Consider the following 23,136-nt stretch of genomic DNA (forward strand, 5'->3'; position numbering starts at 1 on the left):
ATGGTGAAACCCTGTCTCTACTAAAAATACAAAAACTAGCCGGGCGTGGTGTGGGGCACCTGTAATCCCAGCTACTCAGGAGGCTGAGGCAGGAGAATTGCGTGAACCCGGGAGGCGGAGGTTGCAGTGAGCCGAGATCGTCCCACTGCACTCCCGCCTAGGCAACAGAGCCAGACTCGTCTCAAAAAAATATATATATATAAAATAAAATTCACAGAATCAGTCCCTTACACTAAACACACTTCAAGCATATGGTAGCCAGAGAACGTTTCTATCACTGCAGAAAGTTCTACTGGATACTGTTGTTAGGTTCGGCAGGGAAGGGGAGAATTCACTACTTGACAAACCACAATACAACAGCAATTGAAATGAAAGGCCTCACATATTTATTACTGAACCCAGCCAACCAACGCATTCATAATAGATTCAAAGAGGAAAATACGTCGAACTCTCCAGAGAGTGGTGACATTTTCAGTTTGATATGGTAATGTGATCGTGACCTTCAGACAGCACAAATATATGTGCCATCTCATGTGCAATTCCTTATAGCCCCAGCTTGGTTCTTCTCCAATGTCTCCTTTTGGAGTTGTACCTACACAGAAAAAAATGTCAAGTTACAAAGGCAGTCTGACAGCAATTTAGCTGTTTCCATTCACACAACCTTTTAGGTACCACAAAATAAAAAGGGTACCACTTTTCTCTCCTTTAACAAGTTTGGAGTTCTTTCTGGAGAGTAAAAAAAAAAAAGATTCCCTATGTGTTTAAAAACTAGCCAAGTCAAGTTTTATCCTCTCAAAACAATTCAAGGCTAGGCTCTTAACTGGGATCACCAGCAGTGGGGAACCCACTCTCTCCAAGTGTACCTGCACCCACTTTTGATTCAATGGACCTGGAGGTACACACATACTCTGAAGCCCCTCATAATGGGTCACAAACACATAAAAGCTCCCCCATGATACTTTTTTTTTGAGATGGAGTCCTCCCCCCCCACCATGCCCAGCTAATTTTGGTCTTTTTAGTAGAGACGGGGTTTCACCATGTTGGCCAGGCTGGTCTCAAACTCCTGACCTTGAGATCCACCCGCTTCTGCCTCCCAAAGTGTTGGGATTACAGGCGTGAGCCCCTGCACCTGGCCTTGCATGATCTTTAGAATCAATCAACTCCCCCATTCATGTCTAGTACAGGGAAACAGCAATCCCTGAATTGTCCATGTCAATCTGTCATGATTTTACCCTCATAAAGGCAAAATCAAAAATGATTAACACGGCTTTTCTTTCAGCAGGATAATGGCAGTACTTCCACAAAATGAAGCACTGTAATTGCAACCTGCTTTCAAAACATTTTTAAAACTGGAAGATAGCTAAGACAATGAAAATCATTCCATCAGGTCAATTATCTGGGTCAAAGGTATATAATCTTACGTACAAAATACCTTCTCAATTGTAGGAGACCACAGAGTTTAATAGCAAGTTATTTATTGAACTAGGCATTGAGTTTTACATACATTTTTCTTTTTTTGAGACAGGGTCACACTGTTGTCCAGGCTGCAATGCAGTGGCCGGATCACAGCTCACTGCAGCCTGTGAACTCCTGAGCTCAAGTGATCCTCTCACTTCAGCCTCCCAAATAGTTAGGATTACAAGCATGTGCCACCAAGTCCAGCTAATTATTTTTTTTTGGTAGAGATGGGGGTGGGGGGTGTCTCCCTATGTTGCCCAGGCTGGTCTCAAATTCCTGGCCTCAAGCAATCCTCCTGCCTTGGCCTCTCCCAAAGTGCTCGGATTATAGGTATGAGGCACTGTGCCTGGCTTATATATACTTCTTTCATTCTTCACAAGCAGGTCCCACCATCAGGCAGGACACAGAGAAACTCGACGTTCCTGTAGATGTATCAAACAATAAAGGACAGTGTCTAGTATCCAGTAATCAAATGGTAAGCAATTAACTAGCCCATAACATTACAATGGATGGCAATTTTCACATCTAACTGGCTAAATGAACCAAGGAAATGGGCCCTCAACTTTAGCCCTAAGAAGCCACACTTTTAACTCTTCTTAGCAAACCAATCTCACTAGCTTTGCCATACAACTCTAATCAAGTTCTGGCTGAGTGCCATGGCTCATGCCTGTAATCCCAGCACTTTGGGAGGCGGGTGGATCACGAGGTCAGGAGTTCAAGACCAGTCTGACCAAGATGGTGAAACCCTGTCTCTACTAAAAATACAAAAATTAGCCGGGTGTGGTGGCAGGCACCTGTAATTCCAGCTACTTGGGAGGCTGAGGCAGCAGAATTGCTTGAACCCAGGAGGTGGAGGTTGTGGTGAGCCAAGATCACACCATTGTACTCCACCCTGGGCAATGACAGCAAAACTCTGTCTCAAAAAAAAAAAAAAGGTGCTTTGACTAGCCTGGGCAACATGGCAAAACCCCATCTCTACAACAGGTACACAAATTAGCCAGGCATGGTGGTGAACGCCTGTAGTCCCAGCTACTCAGGAGGAGGCTGAGGCAGGAGGGTTGCACCACTGCACTCAGCCTGGGTGAAAGAGCAACTGCTGAACCTTGGGCAACTCTTGCTGATTCTTGATACTTATTTTTCCTCCCTTCAAAACCCGTCTCAATGCCCATCAGGTCCAAAGAGCGACAGGCTGAAAAAGCCATGCATGAGTCGTTGAGTTTCAGGCCTAGCTTTCCCTGGAGTTAGGCTAGATGACCTTGGAGGTCCTTCATAGCAATTCTAGTAATGTTTTTCCTTTGAGATCAACTACTTCCACAGTAGAGGGCAGTTTTCCAATCTTTTCTGGTCTCTCTTTAGAAAAGAGAACATCTAAAAACTGGGCTAGGTGCAATGGTTCACGCCTGTAATCTCTGCACTTTGGTAGGGTGAGACAGGAGGACTGCTTGAGCTCAGGAGTTCAAGACCAGCCTGGGCAACACAGCAAGACCCCATCCTACAAAAAATTTAAAAATTAGCCAGGTGTGGTGGCATGTGCCTGTAGTCCCAGCTACTCAGAGAGATAAGGCGGGAGGGTCACTTGAGCCTGGTCGTGTAGAGGCTGCAGTGATAGTGTCAATGCAGCATGTAAAACAGAACAAGATCCTGTCTCAAAAAACAAAAACAAAGGCCGGGCGCAATGGCTTATGCCTGTAATCCCAACACTTTGGGAAGCCGAGAGGGGCAGATCACTTGAGCTCAGGAGTTTGAGACCAGCCTGGCCAATATGGTGAAACCCCATCTCTACTAAAAACACAAAACTTAGCTGGGTGCATGCCTGTAGTCCCAGCTACTCCGAAGGCTGAGGCAGAAGAATCACTTGAACCTGGGAGGCAGAGGTTGCAGTGAGTCAAGATTGTGCCACTGCACTCCAGCCTGGGAAACAGAGCAAGACTCCATCTCAAAAAAAACAAAATACAAAAACAAAAAGCCTAAAAACACTGACTGGGTCTTCTCCACCAGGATGTGTATAAGACAGCCTTCCACCTTTATGACCTAGCTCAGACTAAAGATAACCAGGAAATTAACAAGTATTGGAGAAGTGTCTGCCCATAAGCCCAGCTGTGGACTGGATGCAGTGCAGAAACAAAGGAAGCATGTTTTTAAAAAGGAATTGGAGAATGCTGTCAGAGGGTGGATTTGGACTGCATGCAATTTTAATCATGTATTTATACTCAAAAAGTAACCCTGGCCAGGTACAGTGGCTCTTACATTTAGCAAAATACAAGCAGTATGATGGAGGTCTTACCTTATTTTATTTCCAGTTTTCATCCGAATCCACTGGGGAATGGGACGATTTTGCTTTTGTTTCTTGGCCAGGAATCGCTTAATCCTGAAAGTCTTGTGAGAAGACTGGGAAGAAAATGCAATCAATTTAGACATTGATATTAGAGACTGCCTGAATGATTCAAAGCCAAGAACTCCTTCAAACCAACATTTGAGTGCTTAACACCTACCCCAGCCCCAAAATCTTCTCAATGCTAAGCCATCAAGCCAAGCAAGCCTCTGACCCTCACAGCTTCTCTGGAGGCAGACACCACAGTTTCCATTGTTCAAATTAAATAAGTGGAATCAGGAGGTTAAGAAACACAAAATCAGAGCATCAATGTGCAGAACCAGAATTCAAACCCAGGTCCTCTCTGCTCCACAGCCAGAGGCTACCTTTCAGTTTACCCTGCGGTCCCCCAAGGACTCAGACGACCACACTGGGAATGGCAAGGGAACTTGGCTTCCTGGGAAGAACACAGCTTTGAGTCAAACAGAACCATCTACCATTTGCAAGTCAACGAATCTCAGTGCTCTACTTTGTAAAATAGGGGTACATACTTTTCAAGTGTCATTGGGAGGGCAATTGAGACTTAGGGCAAGTCCCTGACGTTCAGAGGATCTACTCACCATTTCGGTATTAATCGTAACTCTATCCCTACTGCTAATTTTCACTGCTACAAAAATAAACTTTTAAATGTAAAAAGAAACGAAATGTCACTTTTCCGAGGATGACTGTCTCAGTTTCTAGTTGCATCTTTTGGCTTTCATAAAGAACTTCAGTCATCTAAGGCCAAGCCCAATACTCCCCCAAATCTACAGAATGATCTCGCAAAAAGGGCACGGATGCAGGTTTAATGCCTGGCCAACCTGAAAGAACATACCCTTGCATAATAATGGGAGCCAATACAAAGAAGGCAAAGATTACACACCCGCCCCCCCCCCCCCCACCGCTCCAGTAGCAGTTGTAAATCTTGTCAAGTAAATAGTAACAAAATACCAGTACGTATCGCCTCCACATCTGGAAAGCAACATTTCACATTTCCCAGTGAAGAGTGACTGGTTCGCTACTGCCATTTACTAAGAAGGCCAGAATGACATACGGGTTCACAAAACACCCCTTGTTCTAGGCGCTTCCACGGGGTGACGCTCAAGTCTCTGAATAAACGTCCTCTAAACAAAAGTCCTGGGATCTAAAAATGTGGTTCGCTTCTCCACGCCAAGCTTAAACCCTTTTCGAAAACCAGTAGCCCACATTACCCTCCTGATTGCCCTCCACGTTGCGCGTGCCACGGGCAGCCCACGGTCAGGTCACGATTTCGGGGGTGGCTGCTACCTCCCAACCCTCGCCTCCAGAACCAGAGTTCACTACAAGCGAAGGCAAACCGGAATCCCTGCCCGACTCGGCAGCGGCCCGGCAAAGAAAGAGTCCCCTTGAATCCGCGGCCGCAGCGCAGCCTGCCCCTCTCCAGGTTGCTCGCTGGCTCACTGGCTTCCCTCCAGGCCGAGGAAGACAACAGTGGCCGAACTGGAGCTTTTCTTGAAAAAGCCTTTAAAAGGCACCTGCCCCTCGACGCTCCACGCGGCCCAGGCATTTCGTGGCAGCGGCCTCGGGTGTTTGGGAAGCCGCCCTGGGGCCGATGGGGACCGATGGACTTACCATGGCGAGAAGTGGAGGCAAGAACACACCACGATGGCGGAGAAAGGAAAAGAGGGAGGAAGCAGGCGGAAGAACGAGCTTAGAAGGCGCTTCTGATGGGCGGAGCTTAGGAGGTGACGCTATTCGCCGACCGCCTCTTCCTAGTGTCTTCTGTGCCCACCGGTGCGCTCCCATGGCGCCGTGGGAAAGAGCGCTGGTTCCTGCCAAATGCAATTCGCTTTGCTTCGCTTCCCTAAGTGCGTTCCCCGAGGGGCCCGGCAGTGTGCTAGGGGCACCCTGCTTCGCAAGTGAGGCAGACAGCCCGTGATAAATGCCAAAGTAGAAGCCCTTCCGAAAACCTAAGGAGTCAATTGGGCGGGACTAACCCTAAGGGAGGGCAGGGGAAGCGACCGTCACCTCCGGGCGCCAGGGACTGGGAACGCCGGATTGGAGCTGGGCAGGCGGAGAGGAAGTGCCATTTTCCCGGAGGGCTACGAGTCATTCCGGCCTGGCTGGAAGGTGTGGGAAAGGACAGTCGTGTCGGAGGAAGCAGGAGAAGTTAGAGGGGGTTGGACCACGTGGACGCTTTTGTAAGCCTAGGCACTTGGGGTTTTCGACTAGGCGAAAGGTTGCCAATCAAAGTTTTCAACTCAGAAAGTTAGGGACAGAACCTCTTCCTTGGCTGCTAAGTCCAGCCTGACATTGTATCCCGTCTTTGGCAAGCTGTACAATAATGAATGACATGCATTTGGGATGCTAGTGTTCCCCGTTTTAAGCCTTTTCCCCGTTTAAAAGCAAAAACCTTTCATTTTTGATGAATAAATTAAATATAAAAATAAGCCGGGCGTGGTGGCTCACGCTTGTAATCCCAGCGTGAGCCACCCAAATTCCCATGCATTTGGGAGACCTAGGCGGGCGGATTACTTGAAGTCAGGAGTTGGAGACCAGCCTGGCCAACATGGTGAAACCCTGTCTCTACTAAAAATACAAAAAAATTAACCAGGCGTGGTGGTCGGCGCCTGTAATCTCAGCTACTCGGGAGGCTGAGACAGGAGAATCGCTTGAAACCGGGAGGCGGAGGTTGCAGTGAGCCGAGCGCCACTGCACTCCAGCCTGGGCTACAGAGCAAAACTCCATCTCAAAAAGGAAAAAGTAAATAAATAAAAGCAAAAACCTCCACGTATATTTGCAGTCACCTCAAGCATTTTTGCACCAATGGATCACAGAAAGGGTTTTTAACCTGGAGTCCACAAGAGTCCATGTATAGAATTCAGAGGATCCCATGAACTTGAATGGGAAAATACAACTTTATTTCCACCAAATTTAATGAAATTTAATGCTTTCTTTATTTACGAATGTAGGCAACAGACCACAGTGGCATTAGCAGTACTTGTGACTTGGTCACTAATAGAAATCATAGATGGCTTCATATTACATTACAGTTGATGCAGATGTCTCCAGACATTTACAAACTCACTTCCTTTAAATTACTTATTAAGTTCACAAATAGAACTATGTTAAGAAGCCCATATATTACTATAGCACACATTTTTTTCTTTCTTTCTTTTCTTTTTTTTTTTCAAGGCTGAGTCTCCTTTTATTGCCCAGGCTGGAGTGCAATGGCACAATCTTGGCTCACTGCAACCTCCGCCTCCTGGGTTCAAGTGATTCTCCTGCCTCAGCCTTCTGAGTGGCTGGGATTATAGGCACACCCTACCACGCCCAGCTAATTTTTGCATTTTTAGTAGAGACTGAGTTTCGCCATGTTGGCTAAGCCGGTCTTGAACTACTGACCTCAAGTGATCCGCCCGCCTCGGCCTCCCAAAGTGCTGGGATTACTGGAGTGAGCTACCGTGCCCGGCCTAAATTCACATTCTGAGGCCCTGGGGATTAGGGCTTCAACACATGAATTTTGGGGGAACATAATTTAGCTCATGAAACCACCGGTCACCTTCTAAGGCCGAATTCAAATGCTGTCTCTTCCCCTTAGCTGGAAATCACCACCCCTTCAACATTGTTCTAATAGTTTATTTGTATCTTTCTTGTGGCTCCTAGCACTATCTGTTCTGTTGCGATACAAAAGGATGACAGTAACAGTGAATGTTGCTTATGGGGCTTGATAGTTACTATGTGCCTGCATGTATTAATTCAAGTCTCACTATGAGCTTACCATGTCTTACCAGTGACCCTTTGAATCCTCACCAGAACACTACAAGGTAAGTATGGTTATTTAGCCTCATTTTACAGAAGAGGGAACTGCAGCAGGGACAGATTAAGTTGTATGCCCAAGGTCACACAACTACTATGTTGCACAGCCAGTACTCAGACTCAGGTAGTTCAGGCTTCAAAGTCTGTGCTGTCACCACTACCTTCTACTGCCTTTTCAACTCCACAGATTTTGAGAACCTACTCTGTCTGGTTCGGGTCTTCGTGCTGAGGGTACAGGAGCAAACAAATCTGACCAAATATCCCTGCCCTCTTGGAATCTGGTGGCAATGGTATGGTTCTGGATTTTTTTGTGGTGGGAATTACACAAAGCTACACATGTGATAGAATTTGCCAGATGTGGTGACTTACATCTGTAATTCCAGCACTTTGGGAGGCTGAGGTGGGTGGATCACCTGAGGTCACGTGTTCAAGACCAGCCTGGCCAACATGGTGAAACCCCGTCTCTACTAAAAATACAAAAAAATTAACCAGGCGTGGTGGTGTGCGCCTGTAATCCCAGCTACTCAGGAGGCTGAGGCAGGAAAATGGCTGAGATTTATCCTGGGGACCAACAATTTGCAGACTTCTTTTTATGTATTTATTTATTTATTTATTTTTGAGATGGAGTCTCATTCTGTCGCCTAGGCTGGAGTGCAATGGTGTTATCTCCACTCACTGCAACCTCCACCTCCTGGGTTCAAGTGATTCTCCTGCCTCAGCCTCCCAAGTGGCTGGGATTACAGGCACATGCTACCACGCCCGGCTAATTTTTGTATTTTTAGTAGAGACGGGTTTCACCATGATGGCCAGTCTGGTCTCAAACTCCTGACCTCAAGTGATCCACCCGTCTCAGACTCCCAAAGTGCTGGGATTACAGGCGTGAGCCACCGCGCCCAGTGTAATTTGCAGACTTCTTTAACAGAATGGCTCTTTGTTTTAAAAGCCATTTTATATAGAAACCCACTCTTGACTCTTCTCTTTCTGTTACACCCTTAATCCAATCTCTTAGCAAATCCTGTAAGCTCTCAAAAATGTATCTCGAATTCAGTGCTTCTCATTTCCCCCACCGTGGTTCATCTCTCACTTGGATTACTGCAAAATCCTCTAAACTCTTCCCCCTTCGTCTGGCCCTGCCCCTCTACAGTTTCTTCTCAACACAGCAGTCAATGTCCCTGTTAAAACCTAAGCCTGATCATGTCACTGTGTTTTTGTTTTGTTTTGTTTTCTTTGAGACTGAGCCTTGCCCTGTCGCCCAGGCTGGAGTGCAATGGTGTGATCTTGGCTTACTGCAACCTCCACCTCCCGGGTTCAAGCAAGTCTCCTGCCTCAGCCTCCTGAGTAACTGGGATTACAGGCACACGCCACCACACCCGGCTATTTTTTGTATCTTTTTTTTTTTTTTTTTTTTTTAGTAGAGACGGGGTTTCATCATGTTGGCCAGGCTGGTCTCGAATTCCTGACCTTATGATTTCCCTGCCTCAGCCTCCCAAAGTTCTGGGATTACAAGCATGAGCCACTGCGCCCAGCCTCATGTCACTGTATTTAGTGGCTCCTTTTTATTTTTATTTTTTATTTTTTATTTTTTATTTTTTATTTTTTAATTTTATTTATTTATTTTTTGAGATGGAGTCTCGCTCTGTCGCTCAGGCTGGAGTGCAGTGGCCGGATCTCAGCTCACTGCAAGCTCCGCGTCCTGGGTTTACGCCATTCTCCTGCCTCAGCCTCCCGAGTAGCTGGGATTACAGGTGCCCACCACCTCGCCCGGCTAGTTTTTTGTATTTTTTTTTTTTTTTTTTGAGACGGAGTCTCGCTCTGTCGCCCAGGCTGGAGTGCAGTGGCCGGATCTCAGCTCACTGCAAGCTCCGCCTCCCGGGTTCACGCCATTCTCCTGCCTCAGCCTCCCAAGTAGCTGGGACTACAGGCGCCCGCCACCTCGCCCGGCTAGTTTTTTGTATTTTTTAGTAGAGACGGGGTTTCGCCGTGTTAGCCAGGATGGTCTCGATCTCCTGACCTCGTGATCCGCCTGTCTCGGCCTCCCAAAGTGCTGGGATTACAGGCTTGAGCCACCGCACCCGGCCTCCTTTTTATTTTTTATCTTTTTGAGACTAAGTCTTGCTTTATCACCTAGGCTGGAGCACAGTGGCATGATCTCAGGTCACTGCAACCTCCACCTCCTGAGTTCAAGTGATTCTCCTCCCTCAGCCTCTTAAGTGGCCGGGACTACAGGTGCATGCCACCACACCTGGCTAATTTTTGTGTTTTTAGTAGAGATGGAGGTGTATGTTGGCCATGTTGGTCTTGAACTCCTGAGCTCAAGGGATCTGCCCCCTTCTGCCTCCCGAAATGCTGGGATTACAGGCATGAGCCACTGTGCCTGGCCTACTTAGTGGTTCTTAATGGCTCATTTCACTCCAGTAAATATCTAAGTGCCCCAGCCTGGGCAACATAGGGAGACCCTGTCTCCACAAAAAGTTAAAAAATTAGCCGGATGTCTGGGCACACACCTGTGGTCTCAGCTACTCAGGAGGCTGAGGTGGGAGGATTGCTTGAGCTCGGAAGTTCAAGGCTGCAGTAAGGTGAGATCATGCCACTGCACTCCATCCTGAGCAACAGAGCAAGACTCTATCTCCAAAAAAATGTAAAAAGAAAAAAATTAAAGATCCAAGTTCTCACAACAGGCATATGCTTCCACATCAGCCCCTTGCACCTCACCTCTGTGACCTCATCCCCCACTGCTTTCACCATCAGTTCACTGGGCTTCGGCCATACTGGGCAGTTTTCAGCTCAGGGCCTTTGCACTTGCTCTTCTCTCTACCTGGAAGCTCTTCCCCTAGATGTCCCCACGCCTTCATGGCTTCCTTTATCAGTCTCAGGTCTTTTTTCCAATGTCACCTTCTCAGGCTTTCCCTAATCACTCTATCTATTTAAAATTGCAACTCGGCCGGGTGCGATGGCTCGCGCCTGTAATCCCAGCAGTTTGGGAGGCCGGGACGGGCAGATCACGAGGTGAGGAGTTCAAGACCAACCTGGCCAACATGGTGAAACCCTGTCTCTACTAAAAATACAGAAAAATTAGCTGGGCATGGTGGTGTGTGCCTGTAATCCTAGCTACTTGGGAAGTTTAGGCAGGAGAATTGCTTGAACCGGTACTCGGGAGGTAGAGGTTGCAGTGAGCCGAGATCACACCACTCCACTCCAGTCTGGGTGACACAGGGACACTCCGTCTCAAAAATAAAATAAAATAAAGTAAAATTGCAACCCCCAGGTCAGGCACAGTGGCTCGTACCTATAATCCCAGTATTTTGGGAGGCCAAGGCAGGCAGATCGCTTGAGCCCAGGAGTTTGAGACCAGCCTGGGCAACATGGTGAGACCTCTGCCTCTATGAGAAAAATACAAAAATTAGCCGGGTGTGGTAGCACATGCCTGTAGTCCCAGCTACTCGGGAGGCTGAGGTGGGAGGCTCACCTGAGACTGGTGAGTTTGATGCTGCAGTCAGCAGTGATTGAGCCACTACACTCCAGCCTGGGTGACAGAGTGAGACTCTATCTAAAAAGAAAATTGCAACTCCTGACCCCCACTCAGCACTCCCTACCCCTACTACTGCTTTATTTTTCTCCATATTACTTACCTGAGATAACATATATTTTATTTATGTATTGTTTGACTCCCTCACTAGAATGTAAGCTCCATGAGGTCATGGATTGTGTATTTTGTTCACTGCTGTATTCCCTGAGCCTGGAACAGTGCCTGACACATAGTACATGCTCAGTAAATATTTGGTGAATGAATGAACAAATGCTAATACATCAAAGAGACAACATCAAAGAACAGATTCACAGCGCAGTTTACATCTTCATTGTTTGGCCTGTTACTTCTTGTTTGAGGGCGGATTTTCAAAATTACTGCTGAAGGCTATTGGGAGCCTTGAAAGCTTCTAAAAGGGTAAGAATAAGTGGCAATAATATATTTGTTGTTGTTTTTGGAGGCAGGGTCTTGCTGTATCACCCCAGCTGGAGTGCAGTGGTGTATTGTCAGTTCCCTGCAACTCCCACCTCCCCAGCTCAAGCCATCCTCCAACCTCAGGCCCCCAAGTAGCTGGGACTACAGGTGCGTGCTGACACGCCTAATTTTTTGTATTTTTTGTAGAGACGGGGGTCTCACCATATTGTCCAGGCTGGTCTTGAACTTCTGACTTCAAGCGATCTCACCTCGGCCTTCCAAAGTGCTGGGATTATAGGCATGAGCCACCGCCCCTGGCCAATTATGTAAATATTTTAGAAAGATCCTTTCGCCAGCTGTATGGATAGTAGATGGGGATGGGGACAATAGTGGAAACAAGAAGACTTGTAGGGGCTGTTACAATTATGCTTTTTTTTTTTTTTTTGAAACAGAGTCTCGCTCTTGTCGCCCAGGCTGGAGTGCAATGGCACAATCTCGGCTCACTGTAACCTCCACCTCCCAGGTTCGAGCAATTCTCCTGCCTCAGCCTCCTGAGTAGCTGGGATTACAGACATCCACCACCATGCCCAGCTAATTTTTGTATTTTTAGTAGAGACGGGGTTTTGCCATGTTGGCCAGGCTGGTCTCCAACTCCTGACCTCAGGTGATCTGCCTGCCTCAGCCTCCCAAAGTGCTGGGATTACAGGCACGAGCCACCACACCTGGGCATTTTTTTTTTTTTTTTTTTTTTTACAGAGTCTCACTCTGTTGCCCAGGCTGGAGTGCAATGGCATGATCTTGGCTCACTGCTACCTCCACCTCCCGGGTTCAAGTGATTCTCCTGCCTCAGCCTCCCGAGTAGCTGAGATTACCGGTGCCCACTACCACGCCTGTCTAAGTTTTTATATTTTTAGTATAGACGGGGTTTCACCATGTTGGCCAGGCTGATCTCGAACTCCTGACCTCAGGTGATCCACCTGCCTTGGCCTCCCAAAGTGCTGGGATCACAGTCATGAGCCACTGTGCCGGGTCAACATTTTGTTCTTACGGGACCAGAATAGTTGATGTGGTTTGGATATTTGTTCCCACCTAAATCTCATAGAAATATATTCCCCAGTGTTGGAGGTGGGGCCTGGTGGGGTGTTTGGGTTATGGGGCAGATCCCTCATGGCTTGGTGCTGTCCTCTCCATAGTGAGTTCTTAAAGAACTGGTTGTTGTGTGGCATCTCCTCCCCGCACTCACTATCTTGCTCACTCTGTGATGTGGGATGTCTGCTCCTGCTTCACCTTCCGCCATGAGTAAAAGCTCCCTCAGGCTTTCCCAAAACCTGAGCAGATACCAGTGCCACACTTCCTATACAGCCTGCAGAACTGGGAGCCAATTAAATCTCTTTTCTTATAAATTACCCAGTCTCAGGTATTCATTTATTTATTTATTTTTTTCTGAGACAGAGTCTCATTCTGTTGCCCAGGCTGAAGTGCAGTGGTGCGATTTTGGCTCATTGCAGCCTCCACCTCCCGGGTTCAAGTGATTCTCCTGCCTCAGCCTCCTGAGTAGCTGGGATTACAGGCGCCTGCCACCATGCCCGGCTAATTTTTATATTTTTAGTAGAGACAGGGTTTCACCATTTTGGCCAGCCTCATCTCAAACTCCTGACCTCAAGTGATCCGCCCATCTCAGCCTTCCAAAGAGTTGGGATTACAGGCGGGAGCCACTGTGCCCGGCCAGGTATTTCTCCTTTATTTATTTATTTATTTATTTATTTTGAGATGGAGTCTCACTCTGTCACCCAGGCTGGAATACAGTGACACCATCTCGGCTCACTGCAACCTCCACCTCCTGGGTTCAAGTGATTATTCTGCCTCCACCTTCTGAGTAGCTGGGGACTACAGGTATGTGCCACCACGCCCAGCTAATTTTTTGTATTTTTAGTAGAGACGTGGTTTCACCATGTTGACCAGGCTGGTCTCGAACTCCTAACCTTGTGATCCGCCTGCCTCGGCCTCCCAAAGTGCTGGGATTACAGGCATGTGCCACTGCCCCTGGCCCCGGCCAGGTATTTCTTTATAACAATGCAAGAACAGCCTGTATTATTAGTTCGTTTTCACACTGCTGATAAAGACATACCCGAGGCTGGGTGCAGTGGCTCAAGCCTGTAATCCCAGCACTTTGGGAGGCTGAGGCAGTGGATCACCTGAGGTCAGGAGTTCAAGACCAGCCTGGCCAACATGGTGAATCCCCGTCACTACTAAAAATACAAAATTTGGCCAGGTGTGGTGGCGGATGGCTGTAATCTCAGCTACTAGGGAGGCTGAGGCAGGAGAAGTGCTTAAATCTGGTAGGCGGAGGTTTCAGTGAGTCGAGATTGCACCACTGCAGTCCAGCCTGGGTGACAGAGTAAGACCTTGTCTCAAAAAAAAAAAAAAAAAAAAAAAAAAGACATACCTGAAACTGGGATGAAAAAGAGGCTTTAATGGATTCACAGTTCCACATGGGTAGGGAGGCCCCACAATCATGGCAGAAGGCAAGGAGGAGCAAGTCATGTCTTACATGGATGGCAGCAGGACAAAAAGAGCTTGTGCAGGGGAACTCCTCTTTATGAAACAATCAGATCTTGTGAGACTTCTTCACTACCATGGGAACAGCACAGGAAAGACCTGCCCCCATTATTCAATTACCTCCCACTGGGTCCCTCACACAACATGTATGAATTGAAAATGAGATTTGGGTGGGGACACAGCCAAACAATATCAGGTTTAATATAGGAGTGAACCATGAACTGATTTTTCCCTGGTGTACAAAACAAAGGCATGCCAGTGAAAGCAGAAACTAATATCATTCATGCACTTTTGAAATTCCCCAAAGGTTAATTCAGTATCAAAAATTTAATTTCTCAAATATAACAGCTATTTAGTGAAGTTAATAAACACACTTAGCTTCATACTTGAATGCTGTTACTATTTATTGACATCAAAACAAAACAAGCTGAAACTAAAAGTTGCTATTTAACAGGAACAGACATTGGTGCAGTTTCCTTCCTGGAGAGGGTAGGCACTCAGCTCATGAGACCTAAGATAAAACACACACTGGATTGTCAAGAATCAAACAAGGACTACATTTTACCTCTTAATAGAAAAAAAGCTGAAGATAAAGCAGATGTTTCAAAATATTCTTCATGCTAAGCTCATGTAAGCAAACAAAAAACTAAAACTAATTCTTAAACTTTAGGACATTAGATGCAGAAGTAACATGACTATTTAAATTTCTGCACCAACAAAAGTTTGTTCTATCCATCACTGTACTTATACTACAAGGACATGCTTATTGCTTCTGCACTTCCCAAAGTCATCAGTTATCATCAACAATGCAACAGAACTAGATTGGAACAGACAGGCACGGTAGCTCATACCTGTAATCCCAGCACTTTGGAAGGCTGAAGTGGGGGGATCACCTGAGGTCAGGAGTTCAAGACTAGCATGGCCAATGTGGTGAAACCCCATCTCTACTAAAATACAAAAATTAGCCAGGCATGGTGGTGGGCACCTGTAATCCCAGCTACTCGGGAGGCTGAGGCAGGAGAATCACTTGAACCCAGGAGGTGGAGGTTACAGTGAACCGACATTGCGCCACTGTACTCCAGGCTGGGCAACAGAGTGATACCCTGTCTCAAAAAAAGAAAAAAAAAAAGAAAAAATTCAATTCGGGATGAACAACAGCTTTTGATTTTAGAACCAGCTCTTACTTTTCTCTCGTGTCATATGTGATGAAGTCCTCACTTGACATTTCCCCCTGCAAATTGCAATGCATGTCCTCACCATCAGCTTTTTCTGAGACTAAAATTAATTTGTAGAAATTGCAAAAGCAATGAAATTGTACTTCCAATTCAAACCTCTGATCAGATTCCTGCTTTGACGCAAAACTTACTCCTCTGCAGTGTACCCTACCAGCACAGCAACCCCCTTTCTCTCTATTCTTTGCCCTGAAGGCACTTCTGGGTTGCTTAACATGTGCTCTTTGGCTGCCTAGACAGTCAGGACACCTAAGGCCATCTGGACTTATCACTCCTCTCCTCCTTCTTTTCTATGGTTAATATCACTTTCCTGCTTGCTTTCTTTCTACTGCTGAATCTCCAGATTGGTGCTGCCATCAGGGCACCAGAATCGACCTCGGCTTCGAGCTCCTGGATGGTGAAGCTGCATCCCTGGATGATCCTGAAGTATAATGAAATATGTTACTGTTACAACAATGCTACTAAGCTTTAAATGGGATTTTCAGGTCATATCTTATATATATTAATATATACTAAAGCCCAGTAATTTAAGACTAAAAATGTGAGGACCTGGTAAATGACAACTTGCCCACTTCCTCTCTCCATCTCCAAAGAAAAGCAACCATTTTATAATTATTATTTTATAAACCTGGTTCAATTTCTTTTTTTTAAGAGACATCATCTCACTGTGTCACCCAGACTGAAGTGCAAGTGGCGCAATTGCGGCTCACTGCAGTCTCGACATTCCAAACTCAAGCAATCCTCCTACCTCAGCTCCCTAGTAGCTGGGATTCCAGGCAGGCACTACCACACTGGGCTAAGTTTTTAAATTTTTAGTAGAGATGGGGTCTCCCTATGTTATCCAGGCTGGTCTCAAACTGACATTAAGTGATCCTCCCGCCTTGGCCTCCGAAATGCTGGGAGACGGGGTTTCGCCATGTAGGCCCAGCTGATCTCCAACTGCTGACCTCAAGTCATCTGCCTGCCTCAGCCTACCAAAGTGCTGGGCTTATAGGGTTGAGCCACCATGCCTGGCCTATAGTTACTAAGGACATGAAATTATGCTTTATGAGGAAGTGGTCCTCACTCCCATTGCCTGCAACACAAGAAAGGAGAGCAAGGGAGCAAAGTAGAAGAAAGGTGGCACTGGGGAAAGGATATCAATTCAAGACTGATGGTAAAAATTGCTTAGCAGGAGGGAGGGCCCTCCTGTGGTTTCACCGGTTGATCTGGCTGAGGGATTTTCTCCAGCAACACTTGCAGCTTAGGGGCAGGAGGCTCCCACAACACCCTGTGCTACTACAACCCTTCTGACATTGTGCATCATGATGTGATTATGGCTATTTGTCTCTTGCCAACACTGAAACATGAGTTCCACACGCACAAGGACTTATTTGAATCCTTGACGCCAGGGCCTGGCACACAGTCAGTGATTGGTACATGTTTGCTACAGGAATGAGCGAGTGGAAGAAATTTAAGAGGGTGGAGTGGGGATGGGTGGTTTATCCAGAGCTGGACAGGCAAGGCAAGTAGAACAAAAGAGGGAGGTGCTGATATGAAAACGGCCTTGAGATGGCTGGCAACAGGCTAGACAAAGAGGCAAGGGATGTCAACTCATGCCTGGTGGTTCAGGAGCATTGCTTCTCCTAAGGCCAACTCTTCTAACCTCTATCTTGGCTTCCATTTTTACCTGTCTTTGCAGGAAGCCTACACTATTAGTAGTCTCTTTCTCTTGGGTATTCATCCTTTTAGAGCTTTCCCTTTGGCTTCTAAACATACTTACTTTCTCATATTTAAAATAATGCTTCATTAACACCATTAGCCTATGTATCTCCATTTCTTTCGCAGCTGTGTTAGTCTGTTTTCACAGTGGTAGAAAGAAATACCCGAGACTGGGTAGTATATAAAGAGAAGAGGTTTAATTGACTCACGGTTTCGAATGGCTCGGGAGGCCTCAGGAAATTTACAATTATGGCAGAAGGTGAAGCAAGCATGTCTTACATTTGACAGCAGGCGAGAGGTGAATTGCGAGCATAGGAAAAACTGCCACTTTTAAGACCATCAGATCTGGTGTGACTCACTCACTATCAGGAGGACAGCATGAGGGTAACTGGCCTCCTAATCCAATTACCTCCCACCAACTTCCTCCCTTGACACATAAGGATTATAATTGAAGACAAGATTTGGGTGAGGACACAGAGCCCAACCATATCAACAGCCATATGAGAAGTCTTCAGAAAGTCCATGAAAAATGTGTATTATCAAGAAACTATGCATGGATTGCAAACTCTTTTTGAGGGCTGGGCGTGGCAACTCACCCCTGTAATCCCAGCACTTTGGGAAGCTGAGACTGGTGGATCACTTGAGGTCAGGAGTTCGATACCAGCCTGGCCAACATGGTGAAACCTCGTCTCTACTGAAAAACAGAAAAATCATCCAGGCATGGTGGTTCACACTTGTGTTCTCAGCTCCTCAGGAGGCTGAGGGAGAAGAATAGCTTGAACTCGGGAGGTGAGGTTGCAGTGAGCTGAGATCGCACCACAGCACTCCAGCCTGGGTGACAGAGTGAGACTCCATCTCAAAAATAAAATCTTTTTTGCACCAAAACAAACTGGTACTAACGCGTTATAAAATGTCTCAACGGGATCTGGTTTGAGTCATTAAAAAGGAGAAGTCATCAGTTTGAAAAGAGCTCCAATCAGAGCAAAATGAATTCTGCTAAAATTGAAGGAACAACAAACATCAAATTTCGGGTGAAGTTAGGGTGGAAGAATGGTAAAATTACTGATGCTTTACCAAAAGTTTGTGGGGATAATGCACCTAAATAAATCAGCAGTTTATAAATAGTTAACTTGTAAGAAAGGACCAGACAATGCTGAAGATGAAGCCTGCAGCAGCAGGTTATCCACATCAATTTGTGAGGAAAAAAATTAATCTTCTTTGTGTCCTAATTTGGAAGGACCAACGATTAACAGCAGAAACAACAGCCATCACCATAGACATCACAACTGATTCAGCTTACAGAATTCTGACTGAATAATTAAAAGTTGAGCAAACTTTCCACTTGATGGGTGCCAAAACCAGATCAGCTGCAAAGAACAGAGCTTTCAATGGAAATTGTAAACAAATAGGATCTATTGGTTGCTACAAAATTAATTACAGTTTTTGCCATTGAAAGGAATGTCAAAAACCACAATTACTTTTGCCTCAACCAACAGATCATGAAGCATCTATTGGGAAAGTGTAACAGGACGTAAAACGTGGCTTTCCAACTATGGAGACAAAGTACAATCGAAGCAATGGCTCCGAAGATGTGGAAGTGGTCCAGTCCAAGCAAAAGTGGTCTGGTCAAGAGCAAAGGTCATGGCAATAGTTTTTTGAGCTGCTTGAGAAATTTTGCTTGTTGACTTTCTGGAGGGCCAAAGAAAAATAACATCTGCTTATTATGAGAGTGTTTTGAGAAAGCCAAAGCTTTAGCAGAAAAATGCCCAGGAAAACTTCACCAGAGAGTCCTTTTCTACCATAGCAAAGCTTCTGCTCCTGCCTCTCATCAAACGGGGGAAATTTTGAGAGAGTTTCAATGGGAAACCAGTAGGCATCCACCCTACAGTCGAGGTTTAGCTCCTTCCAACTTCTTTTGGTTTCCTAATGATAAAAAGTCTGTAAAGGGTACCATTTTTTTTTCCAGTTAATAATGTAAATTCCCAGGAATGCCAGTTCTTTGGGGATGGATAAAATGGCTAGTATCTAATTGCTGTGCGCAAAAGACAAACATAAATAAATAAATAAATAAATAAATAGCTAGTATCATTGCTTACAAAAGTGTCTTGACCTTGGTGGATCTTATGATAAGTTTATATTTTTTATCTTTTATGTCTATTTTCCACAAACTTTTTTTTTTTTGAGACAGAGTCTGGCTCTGTTGCCCAGGCTGGAGTGCAGTGATGTGATCTCTGCTCACTGCAACCTCTGCCTCCTGGGTTCAAGCGATTCTCCTGCCTGAGCCTCCTGAGTAGTTTGTACTACAGGTGCGCACCACAACACACGGCTATATTTTTTTTTCTATTTTTTAGTAGAGATGGGGTTTCACCATGTTGGCCAGGCTGGTCTTGAACTCCTGACCTCAGGTGGTCCACCTGCCTCAGCCTCCCAAAATGCTGGGATTACAGGCGTGAGTCACTGCACCCATTGTCTGTTCTTTTAAAAGTCCATGGCCGGGCGCAGTGGCTCACACCTGTAATATCAGCACTTTGGGAGGCTGAGGTGGACGAATCACAAGGTCAAGAGATCGAGACCATCCTGGCCAACATGGTGAAACCCTGTCTCTATTAAAAATACAAAAATTAGCTGGGCGTGGTGGCGCATGCTTGAAGTTCCACAGCTACTCGGGAGGCTGAGGCAGGAGAATCACTCGAACCCCTGAGGCGGAGGTTGCAGTGGGCCGAGATTGCACCACTGCACTCCAGTCTGGTGACAGAGCGCGACTCAGTCTCAAAAATAAAAAATAAAAAATTCATCAGGCTGGACACAGTTGCTCATATCTGTAATCCCAGCACTTTGCGAGGCTAGGGTGGGCAGATTGCTTGAGCCCAAGAGTTTGAGATCAGCCTGGGCAACATGGGAAAACCCTGTCTTGACAAAAAATACAAAAGTTAGTTGGGCATGGTGGCCTTTCCCTATATTCCCAGCTACTCAGGAGGCTGATGTGGGAGAGTCAACTGAACCCAGAAGGTCAAGGCTGCAGTGAGCTGTGATTGTGCCATGGCACTCCAGTGGTGGTGACAGATGGAAACCTTACCTCAAAAGAAAAAAATATATATCCAGGCTGGGCCCAGTGGCTCATGCCTGTACTCCCAGCCCATTGGGAGGTTTAGGTGTACACATCACTTGAGGTCAGGAATTGGAAACCAGCCTGGCCAACATGGTGAAACCCTGTCTCTACAAAAAATACAAAAATTAGCCATGTGTGGTGCAAGGCATCTATAATCCAGCTACTTGGGAGGCAGAAGCAGGAGAATTTCTTCAACTCAGGAGGTGGAGGTTGCAGTGAGCCAAGATGCCACCACTGCACTCCAGCCTGGGTGACAGAGCAAGACTCCGTCTTAAAGAAAAAGAAAAAATCCACCTAGGAACTAATTGCAAGCCATGATTATTTCTGATAATTACACATTGATATGTTCAGGAGAATGTGAAGGAGGCCTCAGAGTAGAACTAAGCGTCCACAAACTTTTGTTTTTTATTTTTATTTTTTATTTATTTTTATTTTTATTTTTTTTATTTTTTTTTTTTATTTTTGAGGCGGAGTCTGGCTCTGCCGGGGCTGGAGTACTGTGGCCTGGAGTACTGTGGCCAGATCTCAGCTCACTGCAAGCTCCGCCTCCCGGGTTCACGCCATTCTCCTGCCTCAGCCTCCCGAGTAGCTGGGACTACAGACACCCGCCACCTCGCCCGGCTAATTTTTTGTATTTTTTAGTAGAGACGGGGTTTCACCGTGTTAGCCAGGATGGTCTCGATCTCCTGACCTCATGATCCGCCCGCCTCGGCCTCCCAAAGTGCTGGGATTACAGGCTTGAGCCACCGCGCCCGGCTGCGTCCACAAACTTTTGAAGATCCCTCAGACCTCTCTAAAAAGTTGTGTATATCTTTTCTATTCTCAACCTAATCTGACTTCCCTGCCCCATAATTCTAGGGCATCAGTGATTTGCAAGTCACTGAATGCCATGGCCTTTGTCAGGCATCATAATTGACCATTCCGCAGCATCCAACCCTGCTGGCTACTCCTCTTCCTTGAAACAGTTTTCTCTTGAATTAAGTAACCCAGAGTCTTCTGGTTTTTCTCCTACTCTCTGGCTAATCCTTCTCTGCCTTTGTAGATACATTTCCTTACCTCTATGTAATGTTAGTTTTTCGAGGTTGGGCCCTAGGTGTCTGCTTCTGTTCCTACTTCACTCTCCCTCTTAAGTGACAGAATCCATGGCCATGACTTCAGTGACCACCGAAAAAGAGATGAGTTCCAAACATACATCCATTTCTCACCTGCCATTCACCCCTCACTGTAACATGGTTTCTGTCTCTTGTAGGTCATCAGTTTCATTAGTTCACTAATGAAATCACGACTGCCAAATCCAATGAACACTTCCATTTCTTGTCTTTCTTAATCTCTCTGTGGCATGGGACATTGTCAGCCAATTTCCTTCTTGAAATTTTCCCTTCCCTTAGTACTCTTGCCCAGTTGACAGTCATTCACTTTCAGTCATTATTGGTGGCTCTTGTACCTGCCTCTTCGGCTATTTGTTTCTAAAACCTGGACAAACATAAAGTGGTGATTTAGGAAGTAAAGGCAAACTGATGCCATGTTAGGAAAGGCTGGCAGAATGAATGAAAATCAGGCAAAAGCTCAAGGATGTTGTCTAACATTTTGTTCTTATGGGACAAGAATAGTGGATGTAGTTTGGATATTTGTCCCCACCCAAATCTCATGGAAATATAATCCCCAGTGTTGGAGGTGGGGCCTGGTGGGGTGTTTGGGTTATGGGGCGGATCCCTCATGGCTTGGTGCTGTCCTCTCCACAGTGAGTTCTTACAGAGCTGGTTGTTGTAAAGTGTGGCATCTCCTCCCCGCACTCACTATCTTGCTCACTCTGTGATGTGAGATGCCTGCTCCTGCTTCACCTTCCGCCATGAGTAAAAGCTCCCTGAGGCCTCCCAGAAGCTGAGCAACGTGAGATGCCATGCTTGTACAGCCTGCAGAACTGTGAACTAATTAAACTTCTTTTCCTTTTTTTTTTTTTTTGAGATGGAGTCTCGCTCTGTCCCCCAGGCTGGAGTGCAGTGGTGCGATCTTGGCTCACTACAACTTCTGCCTCCTGGGTTCAAGCGATTCTCCTGCCTTGGCCTCCCGAACAGCTTGGATTACAGGAGCGTGCCACTATGCCTGGTTAATTTTTTTTGTATTTTTAGTAGAGACGGGGTTTCACCATGTTGGCCAGGCTGGTCTTGAACTCCTGACATCAAGTGGTCATCCCATCTCCGCCTCACAAAGTGCTGGGATGACATGCATGAGCCACCGTGCCTGGCCAAAACTCTTTTCTTATCAACTACCCAGTCTCAGGTATTTCTTTTTAGCAATGCAAGAACGGCCTAATACAGGAGTGAACCATGAACTGATCATTCCCTGGTGGACAAAACAAAGGCACGCTAGTGAAGGCAGAAACTAATATCATTCATCTGCTTTCCAAACTCCAAAGAGGTTAATTCAGTATTGAAAAATTAATTTCTCAAAATTCACAGCTATTTACTAAAGTTACTCACTACACTTAGCTTCATACTTGAATGCTGTTACTATTTATTGACATCAAAACTAAACAAGCTGAGACTAAAAGTTGCTATTTAACAGGAACAGACATTGGTGCAGTTTCCTTCCTGGAGAGGGTATGCACTCAGATCATGAAACCTAAGATCAAACACACACTGAATTGTCAAGAATCAAACAAGGACTACATTTCACCTCTTAATAGAAAAAATGCTCAAACGAAATGAGATGTTTAAAAATATTCTTCATGCCAAGCTTAGATAAGCAAATAAAAAACTAAAACTAATCCTAAAACTTGAGGATATTGGATACGGAAGTAACATGACTATTTAAATGTTTGCATCAATGAAAGTTTGTTCTATCCTTCCCTGTACTTGTACTATAAAGACATGCTTGTTGCTTCTATACTACCCAAAGTCAACAGTTATCATTAACAATTCAGTAGAAATAGACTGGAACAAGACTTCAAAGCGACTCTGCTCCACCCAAATTTAGAAACTCAATCTGG

At 45.9% G+C, this 23,136-nt stretch overlaps 1 protein-coding gene and 1 non-coding gene across 2 annotated transcripts; both read right to left on the bottom strand.

The window, feature by feature from the left end:
- Positions 1–363: 363 nt before the first annotated feature.
- On the bottom strand, positions 364–5,761 carry RPL39 (ribosomal protein L39). Its single transcript, XM_010375036.2, has 3 exons — positions 5,420–5,761; positions 3,743–3,846; positions 364–592 (listed from the first exon to the last, which is right to left on the bottom strand). The coding sequence occupies exons 1-3, from the start codon at positions 5,591–5,593 to the stop codon at positions 544–546; spliced, it is 327 nt and encodes a 108-aa protein (XP_010373338.1). The 5' UTR covers positions 5,594–5,761; the 3' UTR covers positions 364–543.
- On the bottom strand, positions 1,202–1,333 carry LOC115898884. Its single transcript, XR_004058538.1, has one exon. It is a non-coding gene; the product is annotated as a small nucleolar RNA SNORA69 (small nucleolar RNA).
- Positions 5,762–23,136: the final 17,375 nt, after the last annotated feature.

Source organism: Rhinopithecus roxellana, chromosome 7 (genome assembly GCF_007565055.1).
Source record: "Rhinopithecus roxellana isolate Shanxi Qingling chromosome 7, ASM756505v1, whole genome shotgun sequence".
Classification (NCBI taxonomy): Eukaryota; Metazoa; Chordata; class Mammalia; order Primates; family Cercopithecidae; genus Rhinopithecus; species Rhinopithecus roxellana.